The sequence below is a fragment of the Gastrolobium bilobum genome, unplaced genomic scaffold, assembly GCF_033153095.1.
Source record: "Gastrolobium bilobum isolate Gb01-03AN ecotype WA unplaced genomic scaffold, APGP_CSIRO_Gbil_v1 utg3020, whole genome shotgun sequence".
Taxonomy (NCBI): domain Eukaryota; kingdom Viridiplantae; phylum Streptophyta; class Magnoliopsida; order Fabales; family Fabaceae; genus Gastrolobium; species Gastrolobium bilobum.
In genome coordinates this window covers 64,687-85,959 of record NW_026896080.1, presented here as the reverse complement: position 1 = coordinate 85,959, position 21,273 = coordinate 64,687, and the positions used below count along the sequence as shown (strand labels likewise).

General features: G+C 33.1%; 2 protein-coding genes across 6 annotated transcripts; one reads left to right on the top strand and one right to left on the bottom strand.

Annotated features, from left to right (window-relative positions):
• Positions 1–4,451: 4,451 nt before the first annotated feature.
• On the bottom strand, positions 4,452–11,946 carry LOC133297689 (SKP1-like protein 21). Of its 3 annotated transcripts, none has more exons than XR_009749669.1 (10): positions 11,820–11,946; positions 9,921–10,236; positions 8,884–9,105; positions 8,430–8,621; positions 8,245–8,355; positions 8,038–8,116; positions 7,280–7,383; positions 6,926–7,107; positions 5,584–5,712; positions 4,452–5,162 (listed from the first exon to the last, which is right to left on the bottom strand). XR_009749669.1 is itself a non-coding variant. In XM_061496861.1 (10 exons), exons 2-10 carry the CDS (start codon positions 9,954–9,956, stop codon positions 5,146–5,148), a joined length of 1,077 nt encoding a protein of 358 aa, XP_061352845.1. In that variant the 5' UTR covers positions 9,957–10,236; positions 11,820–11,946; the 3' UTR covers positions 4,454–5,145. The 3 variants fall into 3 exon arrangements, 2 of the variants coding, with proteins under 2 accessions (XP_061352846.1, XP_061352845.1); XM_061496861.1 differs by having other exon boundaries at positions 4,454–5,162; positions 5,584–5,717; XM_061496862.1 differs by lacking the exon at positions 9,921–10,236 and having other exon boundaries at positions 4,453–5,162; positions 5,584–5,717.
• A 1,900-nt stretch (positions 11,947–13,846) lies between these two features.
• LOC133297684 (short-chain dehydrogenase TIC 32, chloroplastic-like) lies at positions 13,847–17,833 on the top strand. 3 transcript variants are annotated; one of them, XM_061496853.1, is made up of 8 exons: positions 13,847–13,974; positions 15,496–15,727; positions 15,828–15,907; positions 16,320–16,473; positions 16,883–16,961; positions 17,112–17,177; positions 17,432–17,485; positions 17,675–17,833. In XM_061496853.1, exons 1-8 carry the CDS (start codon positions 13,887–13,889, stop codon positions 17,831–17,833), a joined length of 912 nt encoding a protein of 303 aa, XP_061352837.1. In that variant the 5' UTR covers positions 13,847–13,886. The 3 variants fall into 3 exon arrangements, with proteins under 3 accessions (XP_061352837.1, XP_061352836.1, XP_061352835.1); XM_061496852.1 differs by having other exon boundaries at positions 17,112–17,193; positions 17,439–17,485; XM_061496851.1 differs by having other exon boundaries at positions 17,112–17,202; positions 17,439–17,485.
• The last annotated feature ends 3,440 nt before the right edge of the window (positions 17,834–21,273 follow it).

The window sequence follows — 21,273 nt, the reverse complement described above, 5'->3', positions numbered from 1 at the left end:
CCCTCCCTTTGGCATAATTGTCTAAATTTTGATTATAATTATTCTATTATTTGAGATAATTCAGAGATCCCCAATTTTTTTTGCCCTTACCACTCTCTTGTTCTACTGTTTCAGCATAGCGTATAAAGGTCGGTAAGTTATCTTGGTGCACTATGTATTCTAGTTCTGTCATGGAAAGTTTCCTTTGAATCTTGAGTACTGTAGAGTGTAGATGGGAAATGATAGTTGCAAGAATAGTAAAAGGACTGTTCAAGATTTGAACTGTTCATATAATCAAGGAAAAATAAAATAGAGTCAGGTTCTTATTTTCTTGTCCCCTTAAGCAGGGATAAATTGTTACTGAGGAACTTGTAAAAAGTGTAAAGAATAGAACTTTAAGATATATGTCGCTTAATGTAGTGGAGTACTTTAACAACTTTAGCAAACTGCCAGTTTGATCCAGATCAGGAATAAGAATGCCTCAACTAGTGAGCCACACGTTCATATTGTTTATCTTTACTATTCTATGTAGCCTTTTCTCTAGGATTGATATAGATAAGGGACAAGAACTAAATTGCGTCATTTTTGGTATTTTAATTGTTGAAATGTTATGGATCAGAAATAAAATGCCAAAATATCATCTTTTAGGTCCGTTATTAGTCTCAACGAATCTAGTTTGTCACGTGTTATCTGGATAAGGATTCGCTGTCAGAAATAGTGAGCCCATTGTTTTTGATAGAAGACTTTATTAAGGTGACATGTGGCAAAATAGTAATCCAATTATATAAAAAGACTATTAGTTTGTCATGTATTGCATGAACAACTATGAGAAATAACGGGTTCAAGATTTGTTATTTTTGACAACAAGTTCTTATCTAGGCGACATGTGACAAATTGAACCTACTAAGACTCATAACGGATTGTGAGACGTGCCATTTTGATATTTTATTTCTAAACCTAATGTGGTATTTTAGTCTTTGTCCCTATAGATATCCCACTTCCATATGAGTTAGCGTTGTTTTACGAGTAGAAAAATTTAATCGCAACGTATAAAAATAGTATTCCCCAATACTTTTGTTACACTTATTATAGTATGGGAGAATAAAAATAGAAAATGGCGTTTTAAAATGTGTAATCTTTCTTACTCTACATTAGACATCCATTGTCATCTAAAGTAAAAGGGATACAAATGGAATGAAAATTAAATTCAAAATTATACTGTGGTTGATGTTAGTTAAATGATTGAGATTAATGTTTTTCATATTGTATGAGATAAAATTATCTCCACACATATATAAAAGTGTGTAGCCCATGTGAAGAGAAGAGAAAAAAAAATGAACTTCATATAATTTTATGTGTGTGTAAGAGATAAAATTATCTTGTACAACATAAAAAACACTAATCCCATAAAACAAAGTCATTGATTTCTTCTTATTTTCCCAATCAAATACTTCACAACTTTTTCATCTGGTTCGCTTTCTAAAGAGAAACAACAAAGACTGTGCTAGAGATTCTACTAAGTTCACACGAATATTGTAGATTAAACCATTAAGTAATTACCAAATCATTATTTTAAATTAAAGTAATATATAACACAGTTTAAATAATTAATGTAACATAATGATGGATAGAAAACTGTATTTTAAATCTTAGTAATGCAGGTTTGTATGAATTGCAGTTCCATTCCGTGGTTTTTTCCATTTAAGTTCACTCTTAACACAGTTGAATATTGGATTAATATGTACATTTTGCCCCTATACACTGTAAAAAAACACAGAATGTAAGGATTAAAAAAAAATAAAAGTACATGTTTCCAAAAAAAAAAGTACAAGAGGATAAATGATAAAAATTAAACCATAAAGGGTTTTTTTGAACATTTCCTTTGCAATTATTAAAAAAAAAAAAAAAAATTGATGTGAGGAATAATATGAAACTGAACAAGCTACTGAGGTATATGACCATTGCAAATAAAAGCTGTTTTGTTCGAATATCATTTAAATGCATCTTTTTATGTTTGTAGATAGTTGTATTTGAATGCATCATTGTTTTACATTTAGATGGTTACCAAAGAAAAAATCATTATTATCCTAATAATTTTATTAATTTTATTTTAATTTTATCTATTTAATTTTTTAATAAATTTAAAACTAATATTTGAAAAAAAATAGAAGATTAAGATTAAAATAATAGAACTAAAGCACCAATAACAAACCTGTTTATATTTTACAAAAAAAATTAAAATTTTTACGTAATCTAATCCTAATTTAAGTTAATCGCAAAAGTGCCCAAAAATATGACGATGATTGTCTCAATTCTATTTTTTTTTCATAGTGAGGCATTCAAACTTTTTTCTTGGGCAACAAATTATAGTTTATGTTGAACAAAACACCCTTTATTTTTATTGGTCGTATACCTCATCTTGTTCCTCATTTAAAGTTTTTTCATTTTCTTTTTTTAAATAATTAGAAGGGAAAAGTTAAAAAAATTCCCTATGAAATATCCAAAAAAAAAAAATCCCTATGATTTAATATTTTATCATTTACCCCATATTCTTCTCTTTTTTAATCACTTACCTTCCTAGTGTTTTTTTAATTGTTCACTAGGGCAAAATGGACAAATTAGCTGTTAAATGTGGACTTGGAAAAAATCACAAGCAACTTAAGTGATAGAAAAAAAAGAAAAAAAGAAAAAAAAGTAGAAGGTTAAATGATTTTGGAGCAAACAATATGGTGAATTTTGAACTCTCCCTCTCTTCCCCCTTCCCTTTTCTAGTGCATGTAATGTTCCATTCGTCATGCCAAATTTTTGTGATATCCTTATCTCGTTGTCCTCTACAAAAAATTAATTGATTTACAACAATTACCTACATATGGAGTGCAAAATAAATTTGTAGAAGCCATCAAACTGAATATTAACATATATTTAGACTTAATATAGAATAAAATGAGTGTAAAATTATATCGTAAGACTCATAAAATAAAAATTTATTTTTAATGTTAATTTTTTTATTACATAAATAAATTAACCCATTAATCTGCCATAAAATCAGACAAGTTAATATTTTCAACCCATTTCTAAAAGTCTGACCAACTCATCCCACTCCATTTTTGACAGGTTCAACAAGGCGAGACATTCAACACATTTTGCCTCCTCTACTTTTATAAGAGCTTTTTATACCCTTTAGACCACATTACAATATTAAGGATTTTTGAATTTTTTTTTTTTTTTTAAAAAGAGCATTCATAGGTTTTTTAAGCATCCCTTTTTGTTTTTTTACAAAAATGTTCCTAATTTATAAAAGGAAAAGGTTATAGTTACTACTTTTTTTTCTTACTACTTGTTACTACTAAATCTTAACCGTTGATTTCCGTCAATCTAACAATTATAATTTATTGGGTCACATTTATTAATTAATTATTAATTCTAATAAATTATAACCGTCAAATTGACAGAAATCAACAGTTAAAATTTAGTAGTAACAAGTAGTAAGAAAAAAAGATAATAACTATAACCTCTCCCTTTATGAAAAACAAAAAAAACTATAACTCAGCATTTTTAAACTTTTTTTTAATATTTCTAAAAAAAATTCTCTAATTTTCATAAACTTTTTTAAACATTTTTTTAATATTTATTTTCCATAAATGGAAAACTCAAACAAACTCAGCATTTCTAACGAGAGCAAATAGATGTGCTATCTATCGCACATTCGATAGGTAGCACATTTGCTGTACAATGGAAATAATTACCTCCTAACCAAAAAGAAAAAAAAAATATAAAAAAAAAATAATCATAAAAATAGACGTAATATAAATAAATTATTTTTTACCATGAATTCTCAGTGCCCCTGTAGTACAAAAATATTTTCGGCACAGACCTACTGCAAAATGGGAACAAATATATATATTTTTTAAGGTGAACCCGGTCCATGGAACTTGACCAATGGCCCAATAAGATGATTTTTACAATTGTATTGTACGAATACCATTACGAGATGTGGATGCCAGATTCTCCATATATCTCCTTAAACGCAGTTACTAAAAGATAGCAGAGAAAAGGGAAGAGCATGTAAATGTACAAGACTTTAACTTTGTACAGCCCAGAAACCATAGGGGCAACTGCCTTCATATTGGTTTTGTCAAAACCAATTTCTAGAATTTGGTCATTTACATATGCAACCGTACAATCTTTACAAGATTTGGAGATAAGTTAAACTTCAAATTGAGTATTTTCTAATAATTTTCTCTTCATTAAGGACGTACATAATTAATCATTTTGTTTTATAAATGACTCACAAAAGTGCATGTGCCTATGAATTCAGCCCTATCTGCAATATAAAATTTCTTTCTTTCCTTCCTCGGTCACAACGATATGGCATGAGGGAAATGCAACGAATAAATACTATTACCAAAGTAAATTACAGAAAAAAAAAATTAATAATCAAACCATAATCTGATAAAGTGGTATGTAAGTATCGTCCAGTAACATAGAATAATATGAAGTTGAAGCTAAAACGATATCTCGTTTTCTTTTGAATAAGTAGGAAGTAGTAATTAATCAATCCCCTGCCTTGGTATCAACCCAAACATAACATCTTTCTCTCCGAAGCAATTAGACTACTAAAGGTACAATACAACTCAACTCTACATTTAGCAAAAGTGGTTAAAGAGTTTAATAAGTTAACAACGCCAAACACTGGCTGGAAGGTAGAATTCAACTTAACTATAACTCAACCACCCAATTAAATAAAAAAGAAAGAAAGAAAGAAAACAAAAATGACAATTAAATTACTGTTAAAAAATTCAAACTTCAAAGACCTGGACCACAATTATTGAGACCCTGAATAAATACAAGAAAACATGGTCAAGGTACACGAGCAGATTATGCCCAAATTGCTATCCAAGAGGTTTTTTTTATAACTCTTTTCTTCTCTCTCTTTTTTCTCTCATATTTACCCCCGTCCCCTTGCTTGCAGAATTCAAAATGTTCTAAGTTAAAAAAACAAAACAACATTTTGGTTGCAAGGAACAAACAAATATTACTCACATGGTGCTCACAGAAAGACTTGCACTTCCAAGATTCAGACAACAGCAAATCCTATGCTGCCATCTTCCAGATAACTTAAAACTTCCACTCACCTTGAAAACTGAATTATCTGCCAGTGCTGCGCTATCTCCGATCAAAACCTATATGTGTCATAAATTATATGCTCCATAAATTACATGCTCAATGCAAGAAACTTGCAATTATATATGATTAAAACATTAGTAATGCCAGACCACCCCAACCCAGCCTTTATTATAGGTCACCAATTAAAATCATTTGGTTGAAATTCAAAACTTGTCAGTATGTGATATACAGATACATAAAATAAACCAAAAAAAAAGGAAAAAATACATACGATGATCAAGCCCCGTGAAACAACACAAGTCCTTGAAAATAATTAACATATGCAACTATAATACCATGCTGGTCTAGCGCTCAGTCCTTAACCATATCTTAGAACTAACAGACCTGAGCAAACTTCTCAAATGCTTCCAATAGAAACCAAAGGCAGCAAGTAGGGTTCTAAAAGAATACACGCAGATGAAAGAGAAAAGAACATACTTGTATACAAGTGGGTTGAACCGATGCTATTCATAGAAATTGGTACTAGTCTTCTTTCTTGGCTCAAAGACAAAATCTCCTGCATCCTTTCAGGCCAATCTGAATTTAATCTTCGAGCAAAATCTTCCACTTCCCTTCATGAAGAGGAACAAAGCCAATTAGTGCAAAATAAAAGATAAAACAATAAAATAAATCACTCAACAATTAGCTGACAAGGCAATTCTTTCATAGGCATATAACCATTCCACTAATTGTCTAGTCCAATAAAGTAAATGAATGAATCAATATGTAAAACATCTGCAGCATGCATAAAGCCTAAAATTAAGTTTAAGAAGGAATCCTGAGTGATCTCAGAAATTTTCACTGGATTCAATCACTGAAACAGTGCGATAAACCAGTCAGAAAGAGTCTTCTGGGGTCCATAGAGTCTACATGTCAACTATGGAGGAGGTAACAGATATTCTATAACCAACTAATGCTGGTAGCGTGAAGATAAAGAAATCATAGAAATAAAGTTTCTTTTAACATAAAGTCTACATATTAAGGTGGATGTGTAGTTATACGAAGATGAATAAGATAAAAAATGAAGATATTCGACGAAAGGTAGAAGTAATACCGATGGCTCAAAAGATGAGAGAACATAGATTGAGGTGGTTTGGACACGTAATAAAAAGGCCCCTGGATGCTCCCGTTAAAACAAAATTTTGTTACCAAGAGCTCGACACAGAGAGGTAGACGTAGACCGAAACTTACTTGAGGGAAGATAGTAAAACAAGACTTGATGGAGTGGGATATAGATTGGCAGACAGTGTGTCTTAGGACGGAATGGAGAAAAGCTATAAGAATGGTGGAGGGTTAGACTTGTTGTTATTCCGATGTTCCAGATGGTCCCTTATCCTTTTCCTCTTCATCTCCCCCCTCCTTATTTTCCCCTTCTTTTCCTTTATCTCTTTTCCCCTTCCCCATCTTTCTTTTTCTTACTTATTTATTTATTTATTTATTTTATTTTTTCGTCTTACTTTCTTACTCTTTTTTTGCCCTCTTATATATCTTTATCTTTAGTTTACCTTAATATACCATCCCTTTTAATTGTTTACCTCTTTATATATATATATATATATATACACACACACACACACGTAAATTTCATTTTTATCTTTTTTCAATCTCTTCGTATCTTTCATTTAGGTTCATCTACCACCGACCCCAATTAGTTTGGGATAAAAGTGTTTGATGTTGATGATGACTTATTTGAGAATAGGGATATAATGTGTATTGACATATATATAGTTTTGAACTTATTTCCCCTCAATTGAAGAACTAGCAGAAACATGTATCTAACCTGTCAAGCTCCTCTTTCATTGCAGGATCTAAATCATCATCAAGATCACCATCAATAAACTCGAGCTTTGAAGAAAAATTAACAGCAGAATGATCTTGCATTCTCGAGTGTTTACTTGCAGAGGCCTCCAAGGCATTGTCAAAATTGCCATTGTGACATGCAGAAGGAAGAGGATTAAACTCCTAAAATACATAAAAAGATATTTAATTAGAGACATACACTTTTTCAAAAAAATAAAAATAAAAAAATACTGAGACCAACAAGTGGGTGTTCATGTAAGCCAGGAGAAATAGTATACATCTCATGCACATATCCTCAACAAGTGTATTCAAACAGAAAAAGTGGCAGTCTAACCTTATTATGGTTTTCATTTGCATTTTCTGAAGAAGGATCCTTTGCATGGTCTTTCCTTCTCCTATTCTTCTTTTTATTCTTATTTGCTCTGGTTCCCTTTATATCTGCCAAATCATGTGTCCTTAAAGGCAAGTTATGTAAAGCAAAAACATGATAGGGTGCATTAAAATTATTATACTATCAAGAAGACTTTATTATAAGCAATATGATTGAAAATAAATGAAGCAAACATCATGATGAAATAACAAGAAATCAATATAGTTACTATCAAGAAGACTTTACTATAAGTAATATGATTGAAAATTAATATAAGCAAACATCATGATGAAATAACAAGAAATCAATATAGTTACTCTAGCATCTATCAGAAGCAAGAGTAACTCCATGCATAAAACAATAATAACAAAACAACTAAAAAAATAATAACAGTAGCAGTTGACTAGTAGTAGTCTTATTCAGGGAAACTTTCAAAACTAAATAATCATATTTAGCATCATATTTATAATTTGTAATTCGTGATGTCTAAATATAATTTAAGGAAACAAAATTTCAAAGTCTAAGCAGAGGAAGTAAAGTCACATGATAGTAGTATTATCTTGTGGAGATGAGCAAAATGCTATAAAACGATCTGCTATTTTTTGACAATAAGAAAACAAAGCCATCTTAATAAATAAAAACAAAGAAACCATAACAGAGTTATCTGGAAACATAAAGTAATGAAAAATGACATTAAGAGAAGTGGTGGAAAACATACATACCTCCATTTGCACCATTAATAAATGAAAGAAGATCATCAACTGAGCGCTCATCCTTAGGTTCCTCCTCAACCTCAACATCCTAACACATAAGATTTTTTAGTGTGATTGCAACACAGGCTGAGAAGAACTTCGACATAAAAATTATATTAATCGCATTCAATAAGCAAGGTCCGTCAATACTAAAGGACTTAAAACAGTAGCAAATACCTTTAATTTTTTCCTCTCTTTTAGTTCTTTCCTCTTTCTAGCATATAATCTATTTAGAAGTCGAATACGTGGATCGTCAGTTATGTTTCTAAGAGGCTCCAGCTTCTCCTCCTGACAAAGACCAAATGGAAATCAAGAAACATGGTTGCAGACTTTAAGGGTCACCTTTGGCTATCATCACATACCTCAGTGAGGTCATCAGGCAGATGAAATGTTTCACGAATCTCCTCAGGAGTTTTTCCTTCAATAATCCGAGCAAGTGCTCGGCTGGTTAGGTCAACCAAAGACTTCAGTTGGAGGCTGTCAGCAGCAGATGTCAACTCACATAATTTCTTTGTATCCATCCGAATAAACTTCTCATCAAAAGTTTTGAGCTCCTACAATAGTAGAAATTAAATACAGAAACTGTGCCATCCTTCCAGTATTTTAGTTGATAAGAGCAAAAGCAAAAACTAAAAGACAAGAACTTGATGAAGAAACAAGAAGACAGAGAGACAAGTTACCAATATATCCCAAATTGGGTACGTAGTAGTTCAAATTAGCACCAAATCTTCAAATGTAAGATGGAGAAGGAATAAAAAATACATATCCTTAAAAGAAAGGTAAAAAGAATCACATGAAGTTGGAATAATTCTATACCTTATTAGAACGTCCTGGTAATTGGTGGAACCGACAGTAATCGAGTATTAAACCCAAGATTGCTGGATTGACACGTTGTGGAAGAGATATAGCATAAGTTTTGGAAGATCCCATGCCTGTCTGAAGTACTTCCTGATGAATCATAGGGCAAAACATGGCAACCTCTTCCTCTACTTGTTGAATAGAACCATCCACAGTTTGAAGCCAGATGTAGGATTTCATCTAAGCATGCCAAAGGAAAATTAAACTCAATAAAGTAGGAACTCAGTTAACAACAATAAACCTGACTTTACCAAATTCTACATTTCAAAACAACAGAGTAACCCCATCATTATCATCTAAAATCAGAATCCAGTTATGGAGATTCAGTTGGAGCAAATATCCCGACTGAACCAACAGCAAGTAAAGGGGAGCATGCAAAATTAAGATAATTTAAAATATTAAAGATAAATAAAAAGGAAACAAGAGTGCTTCAGCACGCTTTATAGTTTATTACAGTAAAGAATCAATTCAACCAAAAGCTTAAACTGTTGGGTGAGGTTACATTAATGATTTTATATATCTCAACAAACCCCCTCACACGAGAGCCCACTGTGCTTGAAGGGTGGACAATGCACAGGCCCACCTACCTATGCGAAGAAAGAAATTCCACTAGAAAGAAAGTGGGGGGCGGTGAGGATCGAACCCGGTACACCGAGGCTCTGATACCATGAAAAGAACCAATTCAACCCAAAAGCTTAAACTATTGGGTGAGGTTACATTAATAATTTTATATATCTCAACAATTATATACTACAGAACTAGAAGTAAAAGAGATAGTCAGAGATATAAGGGGTCCAAAGCCTTTCAAAGTTTATACTAGACACCTTAATACCAACTCATTATGGCCTGCTGTTATGAGATGAGAATGCAATTTCAAATGCATTAGTATATAATGCATTGAAACAATATATAATGCCAAAGCAAAATCCAAGCAAGGCCATAACGAAAAATAACCCCAAATGGATTAAAAAAATAAATAGAATATAATAGCATACCTCAGGTTTCATAACTGCCATAGCAGCGTCAGACATTTGAAAAATGTCACACTTGTAATTACTAGGGCTTTGGCACGACAAGTTTATCACTTATCCCAGTTCAGTAACAAGGAAATTACAACGCATAGGAATCTTTGCACTTCTTCAAAAACTTTGGTTTGCAAGATAAGCAAAAACTCTTCGAATATTCTCCATGAGTTGGAATAGTTCTGGACTCTAATAACAAAAGTAGAAGCATTCTTATCAGAAGAGCTTCCACAAGTCCTCTACTAAGAGATAATGCAGGAGGTGCTATGGCAATAAACCGTGTGATTTTCTGCCTAAACATAACCAAAGAAGGTCCCAGCATTAATCAAACTCTTGCAAACCTCACATCTGTTAAGTTTCTTTATCATATAATGATAAATACTGTGCATGCATAAATATGTGAGACAAGAAGAAACAAAGGGGTGAACAACATAAGACTGGGAACTATTTATTGACTGCATTCATAAATCAACAATTGCGAATGAAAAATTATTCAATACTCAATAACTGTGATTCCAGAGTGAACCAACCATATCCTTAGGTAAACTGATTGTAAAGTCTATAAATTAAACAAATAAAGTTTCATCTAGAAATGCTATGTGTATACCCACCCAATATGCAGAAAAAACCAGAACTTCTTCAGTCATCAAAGTGATTCAAGACATATATATATATATATATTTTTTTTTTTTTTGTAAATATATATTTTTTTTTAACTTCCTCATAACTATAAATTACGGTCCCCCCAATTTACAAAAAAAAAAAAAAAATTACGGTCCCCCCTTTTCATAAAAACAAATAAATAACAAATCAATTTCAACTCAATTTAACATTATTGACAGAAAATTGCAAACCCTTTCTAAATTTCTGTATTATGGATGGTGAAAAACTGAAAATGAAACCATTGCCTTGGGATTTATCTGGCATATTTTGAAGAATATGTAGAAAAGAAAAAGTTAAAAATATTTTGATTTTAATAAGTCCACTAAATTGAAACAAATCTAATTATGTATCCAGTCTGCGTAGTTTAATGTTTATTGTTAAGGTTGATTATATCATGCAACGCCTTCCTCAAATTCATATATCAAAGGTAGCTTCTGCAGACAAGTTAGAACGGGACAAAACATAACATTCAGGTTCTATTATGTTTTAGGTGCATTTTGAAAATAGAACCGATCTCAACATAGGGTTCAAAAAGCGGTTTTTTTTTTTTTGTTTTGTTTTGTTTTAGTAAAAGCGGCAGAACCAAAGTGAACAGAAAAACCGTTCCATTCCATGCCATAAATGCAAGGGATAACAAGAGTGGCAAAAATCATTAATATCAAAAAAGAAGAAGAAGTGTATCATCTTATGACCTCACCACCACACTATTATAATCAATGAATACTAGAAAACCTATGGCAAATTCTAATTTTAAAAAATAGCACCAGATATTATCATCTCAGTTCAAGTTCCAAGCACGTGTGCCTTCTGTTCCGTGTCAACCAAATAACCAAACCCAAAACATGATGCCATATTAATTTTCAGCAACTTCATGGTTATGAGGACTCCGCCACTAAACCTAACTAAGCTAGAACGAGCTAACTAGAAATTCAAACCATTGCTTTGTACCATTTTTCTTGCTCCTATGTGAAGTAAGTAAACTAAAACATTCCAACGACTCAAGCTACGGAAGGCAACACCAACACGAGTAAAAAAAATAAAATTCAAATTAGACCAAATTTTCATCAAATCAAGCTCGAATTGCAGCGACAAACCAACATCGACAGAGAATTCAACTCCGCAATCGAGAGCGCGAATTCAAGTTCAACTTGGAAACCGAAGATTGAAACGAACACGAACAGAGAGAGAGAGAGAGAGAGAGAGAAGTACCTTGAATTAGAAGAAGAAGAGGAGAAAATGGAAGACCGCATGCACGAAGAGGAAGATAGAAACAGTTATGAGTAGAAGAAGAAAATGGAGCTAGAGAGCTAGCTAGGGTTTTCTGTTTTCTCGTTGATTTTGTTATTTTTTTTGGACGAAGATTTTGTTATTTTCCTCTTCTCCGATTTGTGTGCCGTTGAGTGCTGGCACGTGACTCTACCAAACGCAGAAGACATGGCACGTGCAGGTAGTTTATTACGTCACGTGTGGATAATAGGTAAATGGAGCTTCTGTATTTTGGGCCCATGGGCCTCACCAAATTACTTGGGCTGTTTCTACTGCGCTTTCCTTTGCGCGCGCGCATCCATGTGATATAAGAAAGTGACTAATCAACTAGTACTGCGGAACTCGGATCGGGCCGGTCGAACCGGTTGACCCACAAATCACTATCTCAGCCCGTTCGGTTTGATCTGTGGACCGCTTCTGTATTTGAACCGGTTGAAAAATGGCTTTGTGAATTTTGGATAAAATATTTCAAAATTTTTGAACCCAGCTTAACTTTTTTTGAGACGCACAACTTCTACCACTACACCAACAATTTTTATTTATCAGTAAGCTTTTAATTTTATATTTATTATATAAATTAAATTCAACCGATTTAATGAATTATTCCACAGTTGAATTAATGACCCACTTGTTGGGCAGCGAACGGTAGGGGTGTTCATCAACTGATCCAAACCGATTCAAATCGCGAAAACCGAACCGAAAAACCGATAACCGAATAAATCGAAAATCGAAAAATCGGAAACCGAAAGAAAACCGCAAATTTTAATTGGATTGGATCGGTTTTCAGATGGGTTGATGAAAACCGATCCAATCCAAACCGATCCAATGTATTAATTATCCTCTACTTACTTGTCCTTTCTCCAATCATAGCCCAAAAATTTCTAAACTCTAGACTCATTAACTCATTAACTAAATCCAAAAAAAAACTTAGTCACGTCTCATCAACCATAGTATTGTTTACTGATATTTTTGTATTTCACTTTTTTTATTACAAAGCCAATATATACAAAAGATGTTATTTGCACAATAATCATGAAACTAATTTTAGGATATTCAAAAAACCGAAACCGATCCAATCCAAATCGAAAAAAATTGGATTGGATCGGATCGGATTTGAAAAAAAAAATTAACCGAATGGATGATTACATGATCAAACCGAAGGGATTGGATCGGATGAGTTTTGCTTCCAAAACCGATCCAATCCAGACCGCGAACACCTCTAGCGAACGGGGAGCTCATGGAGGGAAGAAACCGCTAATTATGATCAAGTGAGCAACAACAATAAGTGAGCTTGAAACACCACAATTAAACCCAAAACCTTAAGGTATTAGGTGTATGAGTCTTTTCACTTATATAATACTCACTTATTCTATTTTTAACCAATATGAGACTTGTTCACTCAATCATTCACACCCATAACAAAAATGTGGTGTCTTGATTCTAAATTATAAATTAATTAATTTTTGAAATAAAAAATAATAATTTTCATAAGAAATGACCTGTTTTAAATTCAATTTTTCACTCCCCCGGCACGGGAACTGCTTACTCATTCTCCATTCAACGAGTGTTCACTTTGTTTTTTCTTATAACATGCTTTCGTATTTCAAAAGCGATATTAAATTGGTTTTGATTAAACGATGCAGATGTGTAATCAATCCTAACATATCCCACATGTATTTTATCATATGCATAATCATGAAAAAGCGAGAATAATTAAATTGTTAGACACTTAATAAAATAAATGTGTATAAAATTATGACATAAAGAGATAAGAAAAGCACATTGGTGGTTGTGTGGTATCGCCGGCAGAGGTAAAGGGACAACATAAACCAAACAAATAACATAATCCAAAACCGAAGCAAATAGAAGAGTCAAAAAAGAAAACACCAATAAGGTGTATTCCTTGGAATCAACAAAACGGCAACTGATACTTCATAAGTAGGAACATGCACTCCACACTCACTCACACACACACACAACATAGAGACATAGAAAGAGAGTTAGTTAGGCATGTGTCCTTCTGGGTTTTCATTATCTTCCACTGCAGAGGAAGTTACACAAGGGATTGATGGGACTGGCCTCACTGCTATTGTCACAGGTCATATTATTATTATTATTATTATTATTATTATTATTATTATTATTATTATAGGAATTGTCCCTTCCCTGCTTTTTATATCTTTTTTTTTTTTTTTGATAACATGCTTTTTATATCTTTATAAACAAATGGATGTTTCATTTTTGGGTCTTTAAAGTTTTTGTTTACCTTCCTCTGCATAATCTTTTATCATTGCTTTACAAAATATGTTATGTTTTTATTGTAACAACAATATCAAGTGTAATCATTTGAAAAAAAAAAGTCTTATCCCACTTGAGATTGGTTACATGAAGTAATTAAGCACGTTAATGAGTTTTTTTCAAAGACTATCTCTGGATTCAGATTGATCAATAGTAGTTTTTTGGTGACTATCATGTGAATGGTTATTGCTTGTGTTTAAGTGGTTAACAATCTTATACTCGTTGTCAAAGACAATTATTCATCTCTAAATGGTCAATAATAATCATTGGATAGCTATTACCTGACTGATTATAGCTCAGTTTTGAATATATTTGTTTTCAATGTCTAGTATTTGATTGGTTATAACAGGTAATAGGTGATTATCTTAGTAGTCAACTATAATTACGGAATAGTCAACAATGTAATATTTGTTGTCTACGACAATCAATCTCAACCATTCAAGTACAAATCAACGATGAAAATTGTATTTGAATAATTGAGATCTTGACATATCATACGTTACACCCGAGAGTATCCATTTCTTTATGAGTCATATTTGATTGATTGGTTTATAACACACTAGATAATAATCATGTGAATTGCTAATTCTCTTTTTTCAGTGGTCAACAATAGTTGTTGAGTGGTTAACAGTTTAATATTATCAAATGCTATTATTAATTAGTGTTAATGCAGAAAAATTCCATCGAAATCTCAAAATGTTAAATTTTGGGAACAGTGACCAAAATGTCATTGCTCACCAACTTTTTTATCTAAATGCCACGCGAATAATGTTATTTCTCAATCTGCCACGGGGGCAAGTTCGCTACCCAGTGTAGCGAACTCGGTTTGCTGACGTGCCACGTTTCTAATGGACACCAAGTTCGCTACACGGGATAGCGAACTTGGTTTTAACCAAGTTCGCTACCCAATGTAGCGAACTTCAAATTTTTTTAATTTTTTTTTTTAACTTGGTACTTGTTATCCACTAGAAATGTAACACGTCAGCAAACCGAGTTCGCTACATCGGGTAGCGAATTTGCCCCCGTGGCAGATTGGGAAATAATACTGTTCGCGTGGCATTTAGATAAAAAAAGTTAGTGAACAGTGGCATTTTGGTTGATGTTCCTAAAGTTTGCACTTTCTATTTTTGAAATGAAATTCACTTGTTTGTTTATATGCTGCTTTCATTTTGTACGCATATTACATTCATTTTAGCCACGATAATTGTAAGTAATTCTTGGAATGTGTCTTTGTTCAAATGTGGCATGCGATACATGCTTTTAGTATGATACGTGCCCCTTATTTGCAAATTTTGGTTGGTGGTGGACATTCTAATAACAGGAACAACCAATGGTATTGGCACTGAAACTGCACGAGTTCTTGCTTTGCGTGGGGTCCATGTGATTATGGGGGTGAGAAATATGGTTGCTGCCAAAGATGTCAAGGAAGCAATACTTAAGGAGACTCCCAAAGCTAAAGTTGATGTCATGGAGTTAGATCTTAGTTCAATGGCATCAGTTCGTAAATTTGTGTCAGAGTTTAATTCTTCTGGTCTTCCTTTGAACATCCTCATGTAAGAAGCTACATTGGCTACATTATCAATGTATACATGTTAATTCTGATCATTCAAGGAAATGGAGTAGTAATTCTGGTTTGTTTGTTGTGATTCTAAGAAACAATGCAGGAATTTGTGCAACCCCTTTCACGCTGTCCAGAGACAACATTGAACTACAATTTGCCACAAATCACTTGGGTATGTAGGAAATGTCTGATGTTTCCTAACATGAAATGTTTATTAGCTTTCCAGTGTAAAAGGGTAAATAGAAAGAAACACTGACATTGAAAAGAAAAGAAAAAAAGTTTCTAGGGAGTGTTAGGAATGAGGTCTATTTTCTTTCTGGTGCAGGTATTTAAGAACTTAATGATAAAGGTGCTTGTCACTATTGTAGGGGAAGAGGTTAAAATCACTGATACATTAAATCTATGTTTTATCCTTGAACTCTCGTAATCTGTTTCAGGCTATTAGCTTATATAATTGGATTGTAGTTTTATATAAAGGATAAAACATCAAATAATTCTTCTGCTACTATTTCTTTAGAAGTCTAGACAGAGAAGAGGAAGAAGTGATCTTAATTCTTCTGTTTTTATTTATCATAATTCCACAGGTCATTTTCTTTTAACAAATCTTTTATTGGATACAATGAAGAAAACAGAACGTGAAAGCAAGAAAGAAGGGAGAATTATTAATGTCTCCTCTGAGGGTCACCTATATTCATATCCTGAAGGAATCCTTTTTGATAAAATCAATGATGAATCAAGGTAAAATGAAGCATAACTACGAAATATGCTGGAGACTCAATTTAATTAACTTTGGCAATTCAGCTCCAATAATCGTTCATTTGTAAAAAAAATAAAAAAAATAAAAAAGAAATATTAAGTTTGTGTTATTGAATTTTTGTGCTTTATATGTCACATAAGATATTACATTACTAATTTGCTTTGTGTAAATTTTTTGTCGCCTGTCACTTAAAGAGGGTATCAGATTAAAGTCTCTATACAGAAAACCCACTGATATGATTTTGATGCACGTGGATATAGTTATGATCTTATAGAGTTATGCAAACCTTAGTTACATGTTTAATTGAGCACACATGCATGATTCATATAGTATATGAAAAAAAGGAGTAATATAATGTTTATTTCATCATTATTACTTCCTTATGTACAGTTACCAGAAATGGCGTGCATATGGGCAATCAAAGCTTGCTAACATTTTACACGCCAATGAACTTGCAAGATGTCTTGAGGTATGCTAACATTTATTGTGCCAAAATATGATCAATACATTACTCAAAAGAATGAGTTAATTTGTTTCTGTTTGTGAGCAAAGATGGCCCTCTGGTTTTGCTTGATTAGTTGTCTGATATATCTAATATTAATCATTGCATCTTGATCAGGAAGATGGGGTAAATATTACTGCAAATTCTCTTCATCCGGGAGCTATTATCACCAATATTGTAAAGACTGATTATGATGCAAGTTCTCTTTGTCCTGGAGCTGTGGTCACCAATACTGTAAAATCTTATCTTAGTAGCGATGTACCTACTGGTAACTACCATATATTTCACCATTCATGTGAATGAATTTATGCCCTGTCTAGGAATTATAAACACTGTAAATGAAGTATTTTGCATAATCCACCATTAGGATACTATATGTATTTTTGCATGCAGATGATTACACTTGCTGAGTTTTATGGTTATGTTTCTGTCTGATTCATGCAGGTCTACTTGATGCGATTGGGAAAATTGTGATTAAAAGTGTTGGGCAGGTAATTTAACCCTGTTTGACCTATTGAATATATATATATATATATATATATATATATATATATGTGTGTGTGTGTGTCATGGATTGTGTTATTAATTAGTTGTTTAATCTAAAACGGAATCCAAAAATTTCATATTTAATTTGTGATTGTTCTAATAGTCTATGTTCACCTTCTTCAACCTCATTGTAGGGAGCAGCAACAACATGCTATGTAGCATTGCACCCACAAGTGAAGGGAATTAGTGGCGAGTATTTTTCAGATAATGATATGGCTAAACCAAGCTCACAAGGAACGGACACTGATTTGGCGAAGAAACTCTGGGATTTCAGCATGAAATTAATTGAATAGAATACCCTAAAGCAATTTTCAAAGAAGATGATATCTACTTCCTTAGTGAATAAAAAATAATTACGATATATAGCGACCGTGACATGTGTAATTTTAATTAATCCACTTGCATTGAATCTATATCTATATAATGTTATGAAATGAAACACATTACATGGCAGCAACATCAATGGTCATTAAATTGAGAAATGAAATCTCAATCATTACTTAATTGTGTAGCAAGTCTAGCAAACTAAAAATAAAAAATAAAAAATTAAAGTTTCTGAAAATGAACTCAGACAAAGATAAAATGACTCATGAGAAAAATAAGCAAGGTTACTGCAGTTGCAAAATCAAATTTCAGAAGCAGAGCATCTTATGCAAGCAACTAAAATCAAACACAGCAGAGATAAACATGCAATCAGCTAATTATGAAAAGGGGCATTCGTAAGCGCTTGTCTACTAATTCTGACGTGAATCAAAATGGAAGGTGCAATGAATATGATTCACCCAAATCCTAATTGATTAAAAAAATCTTAGCATCCCAAAAAAAGTCTGATTTAAATACTCGCTCAACATGTATATTTGATCACCATCTTTAAGTACTAAATGGAGTTATAGTTTTGGCACCTTTATTTATGCACCGCATTTTATTTTTTTTATAAATATTTTGATGCGCTAGGTCCATCCAAGCCCAAACCCTTTGGATTTATAGTCGCAAGCCCAAGAAGCTCAGGTGAAGTTACCTATGGTTGTCTCTTTGATAGACACCAGATCAGCCCAAAGTTCAATATCAACCATTGATCCACTGGATCAAATATAAGGGTATTTTTATTTGTTTCTGTTTCGGGAATGTCGCCTAATGGGCTTAAGACTAACTTGGACATTTCACTCGGGTAAGCCCATCCGGCCGAAGCCATAACTCACCTACCCACGACCTAGGAGATGATCCAGCAACACCCATATCATGCTCACGATCATCACATGTGAGATAATTGCTCTAGGGCCACTTTACACCTTAATAACCATTCATACGGGTTGTGTATATACATGAACAGAGCCTCTATTGGGGGCAGAACACATACATCACATACCATTGCACTCTTATGCCCTAGAGCACTCACCAGCCCCATAAATAGGAGAGGAATTTCAATGCTCCCATCTCAACACTGACTCGGTGGGGACGGACCAATTAAAATTTCTCATTTCCTGTGATGTGTGTATGAAAGAGAGAATATTTTTTTTTAATCCAAGTGTCATTTTTTGAATGGAAGAAGGTGGCCATCGGACTAAAATTTTTCCAGAGCACTAAATTTTTTTTTTTCAATAAATACACACACCCCTTATAGAGTGACCAACGGACATTCGCATGAGGTGCGAGATTTCTCATTGCGTGACATATCTACCCTAAGTTTCATATAGACAATTACTAATTATTTAGGTAGACATTGGTGTTCACTTTTGGCTAATCAAGAAATGGAAATGTTTACGATATGGTGGATTAACCAATCACCGAGGGACTCGTGCTTGGACGAAGGAATGAGTCAGTGTCCACAGTCAACGATTTAGGTAGTGGTGTTGTCAAAGGCATTCGATGGACACAACATGCTGCCAGTGACAGTGACAACATATGATTTTGTCTTGTGTCGAGTTTGTCATCAGTTCAATTTTTAGAAATGTTATCTCAGAAAGAAAAAAAACGACATTTCATCGTTGGGTTCAGTTCTTAATTTCATTTAGAAAATATATTCGGTTCATAAATAATTTAAAAAATAATCAATTCTTAAATCCGTAAACCAAAAGCCATACATCTTTGGAATGTGGCAGGAGTATTACATAGACCAAAAGGCATTCTACGAAAAGCAAAAGTTCCAAAAGGACAAGTAAAAGTTGTTTTATATTGATCCTCAGGAGAAACAAAATTTGGTTATATCCTGAGTACCCATCTAAAAAATAGAAAAATTCTTTTCTAGCAAAGTGTTCTAGCATTTAATCAATAAAATGAAGGGGGAAATGATCTTTACAAGTTACACTATTCAACTTCCTATAATCTTGGCAAATTCTCCAACATGTTATTTTTCTAGTGGCTACTAATTCATGATTATCATTTTCAACAACATTAATACCAGCTTTCTTAGGAACATATTATACAGGACTAACCCACTTACTATCAAATATATGATAGATTATACATGCGCAAGCCACTTGATTATTTCCTTTATTACCATCTCTTTCATATTAGGGTTCAATCTCTTTCGTGGCTTCACAAAAGAACTTTCTGGATCTTGGAGCAAGATTTTGTATATACAAATGGTTGGACTGATGCCCATCATGTCAGCAATCGTCCATCTAACGACTCATTTGAACTCTTTTAGCTTGTTGTAAGCTATAATTCTTGCTCAGGGGTTAGTAAAGTAGAAATAATTACAGAAAGAGTGTTTCTTTACCCAAATAGATGTACTTTAAGTGTTCTAGTAAAGGCTTTAGCTCCAGAATTGGTAGTTGCTCCAAGGAGGGAGGTTTTGGCTTTTGCTCATCTTCCGAACCATTGAGGGGCTCAAAGGATTTCTATTTCTTGCTCTCTGGTCGTGCAATGTCTATTATTGCTAAGTATTCCTCCAGCTCCTATAAGTCTTTTATCCCAATTTCTGGCTCTTGGATTCCATTTTGCTCCTTAAGTTGTTCCTCAGCTACAACAACACAACAATTACAATTTGGCAGCACTCTTCAGTATTATCATCATTGAACTTCATTGCTTTCATAACATTGAACTTTACTTCTTCTCCAATAACGCTCATGGACCACTCCCTTTTTTTCACATTAATCATAACCGCTCCCTTAGCAAGGAAAGGTCTACCAAGGATGATGGGAACTTCCTAGTCAGCTTCGAAGTCCAAAATGATGAAATCAGTTGGGAGTATGAACTTATCCACTTGGACAAGAACATCCTTTATCTTCCCTTCAGCTCGGGCAATAGAACGATCAGCAAGTTGTAAGGTAACCGTGGTTGGTCTTACATCACAAATCTCAAGTTTCTTAAAAATAGATGCTGGCATCATATTCACACTTGAGCCTAAGTCATAGTGTTCTCTTCTATGGTAATTCTTCACAATAGTGCAGGGAATTGTGAAGCTCCTTGAGTCCTTCAATTTTGGTGGGATTTTGGTCAAATATTTATAGGATTCTTTCGTCAATGCAATAGTTTCAAACTCTTCTATTCTTCTTTTCTTCGACATCATGTCCTTCATGAATTTTACATAGGAAGGCATCTTCTCCAGGGCTTTAACAAGTAGAATATTGATGTGCAACTATTTTTAGCAAGTCTAGGAATTTTCCAAACTACTTATCTTGATGTTGCTTCTGTAACCTTTTGTGGAAAAGGTGGTTGAATTGGTTCATTCTTCCTCTTACTTAGTGGAACATAGGGTGGTACAGAGTCTGGTTGGTTGGAATTTTTGGCT

Coding starts and splice junctions, on each gene's coding strand:
- LOC133297684 (XM_061496851.1), top strand. CDS start 13,887: ATGTGTCCTTCTGGGTTTTCATTATCTTCCACTGCAGAGGAAGTTACA. Junction 15,908..16,319: donor ATTTGCCACAAATCACTTGG/GTATGTAGGAAA, acceptor ATAATTCCACAG/GTCATTTTCTTTTAACAAAT. Junction 17,486..17,674: donor TGATTAAAAGTGTTGGGCAG/GTAATTTAACCC, acceptor ACCTCATTGTAG/GGAGCAGCAACAACATGCTA.
- LOC133297689 (XM_061496861.1), bottom strand. CDS start 9,956: ATGTCTGACGCTGCTATGGCAGTTATGAAACCTGAG. Junction 9,106..9,920: donor TGGCAGTTATGAAACCTGAG/GTATGCTATTAT, acceptor TGGCATGCTTAG/ATGAAATCCTACATCTGGCT. Junction 7,108..7,279: donor CAAATGAAAACCATAATAAG/GTTAGACTGCCA, acceptor TATGTATTTTAG/GAGTTTAATCCTCTTCCTTC.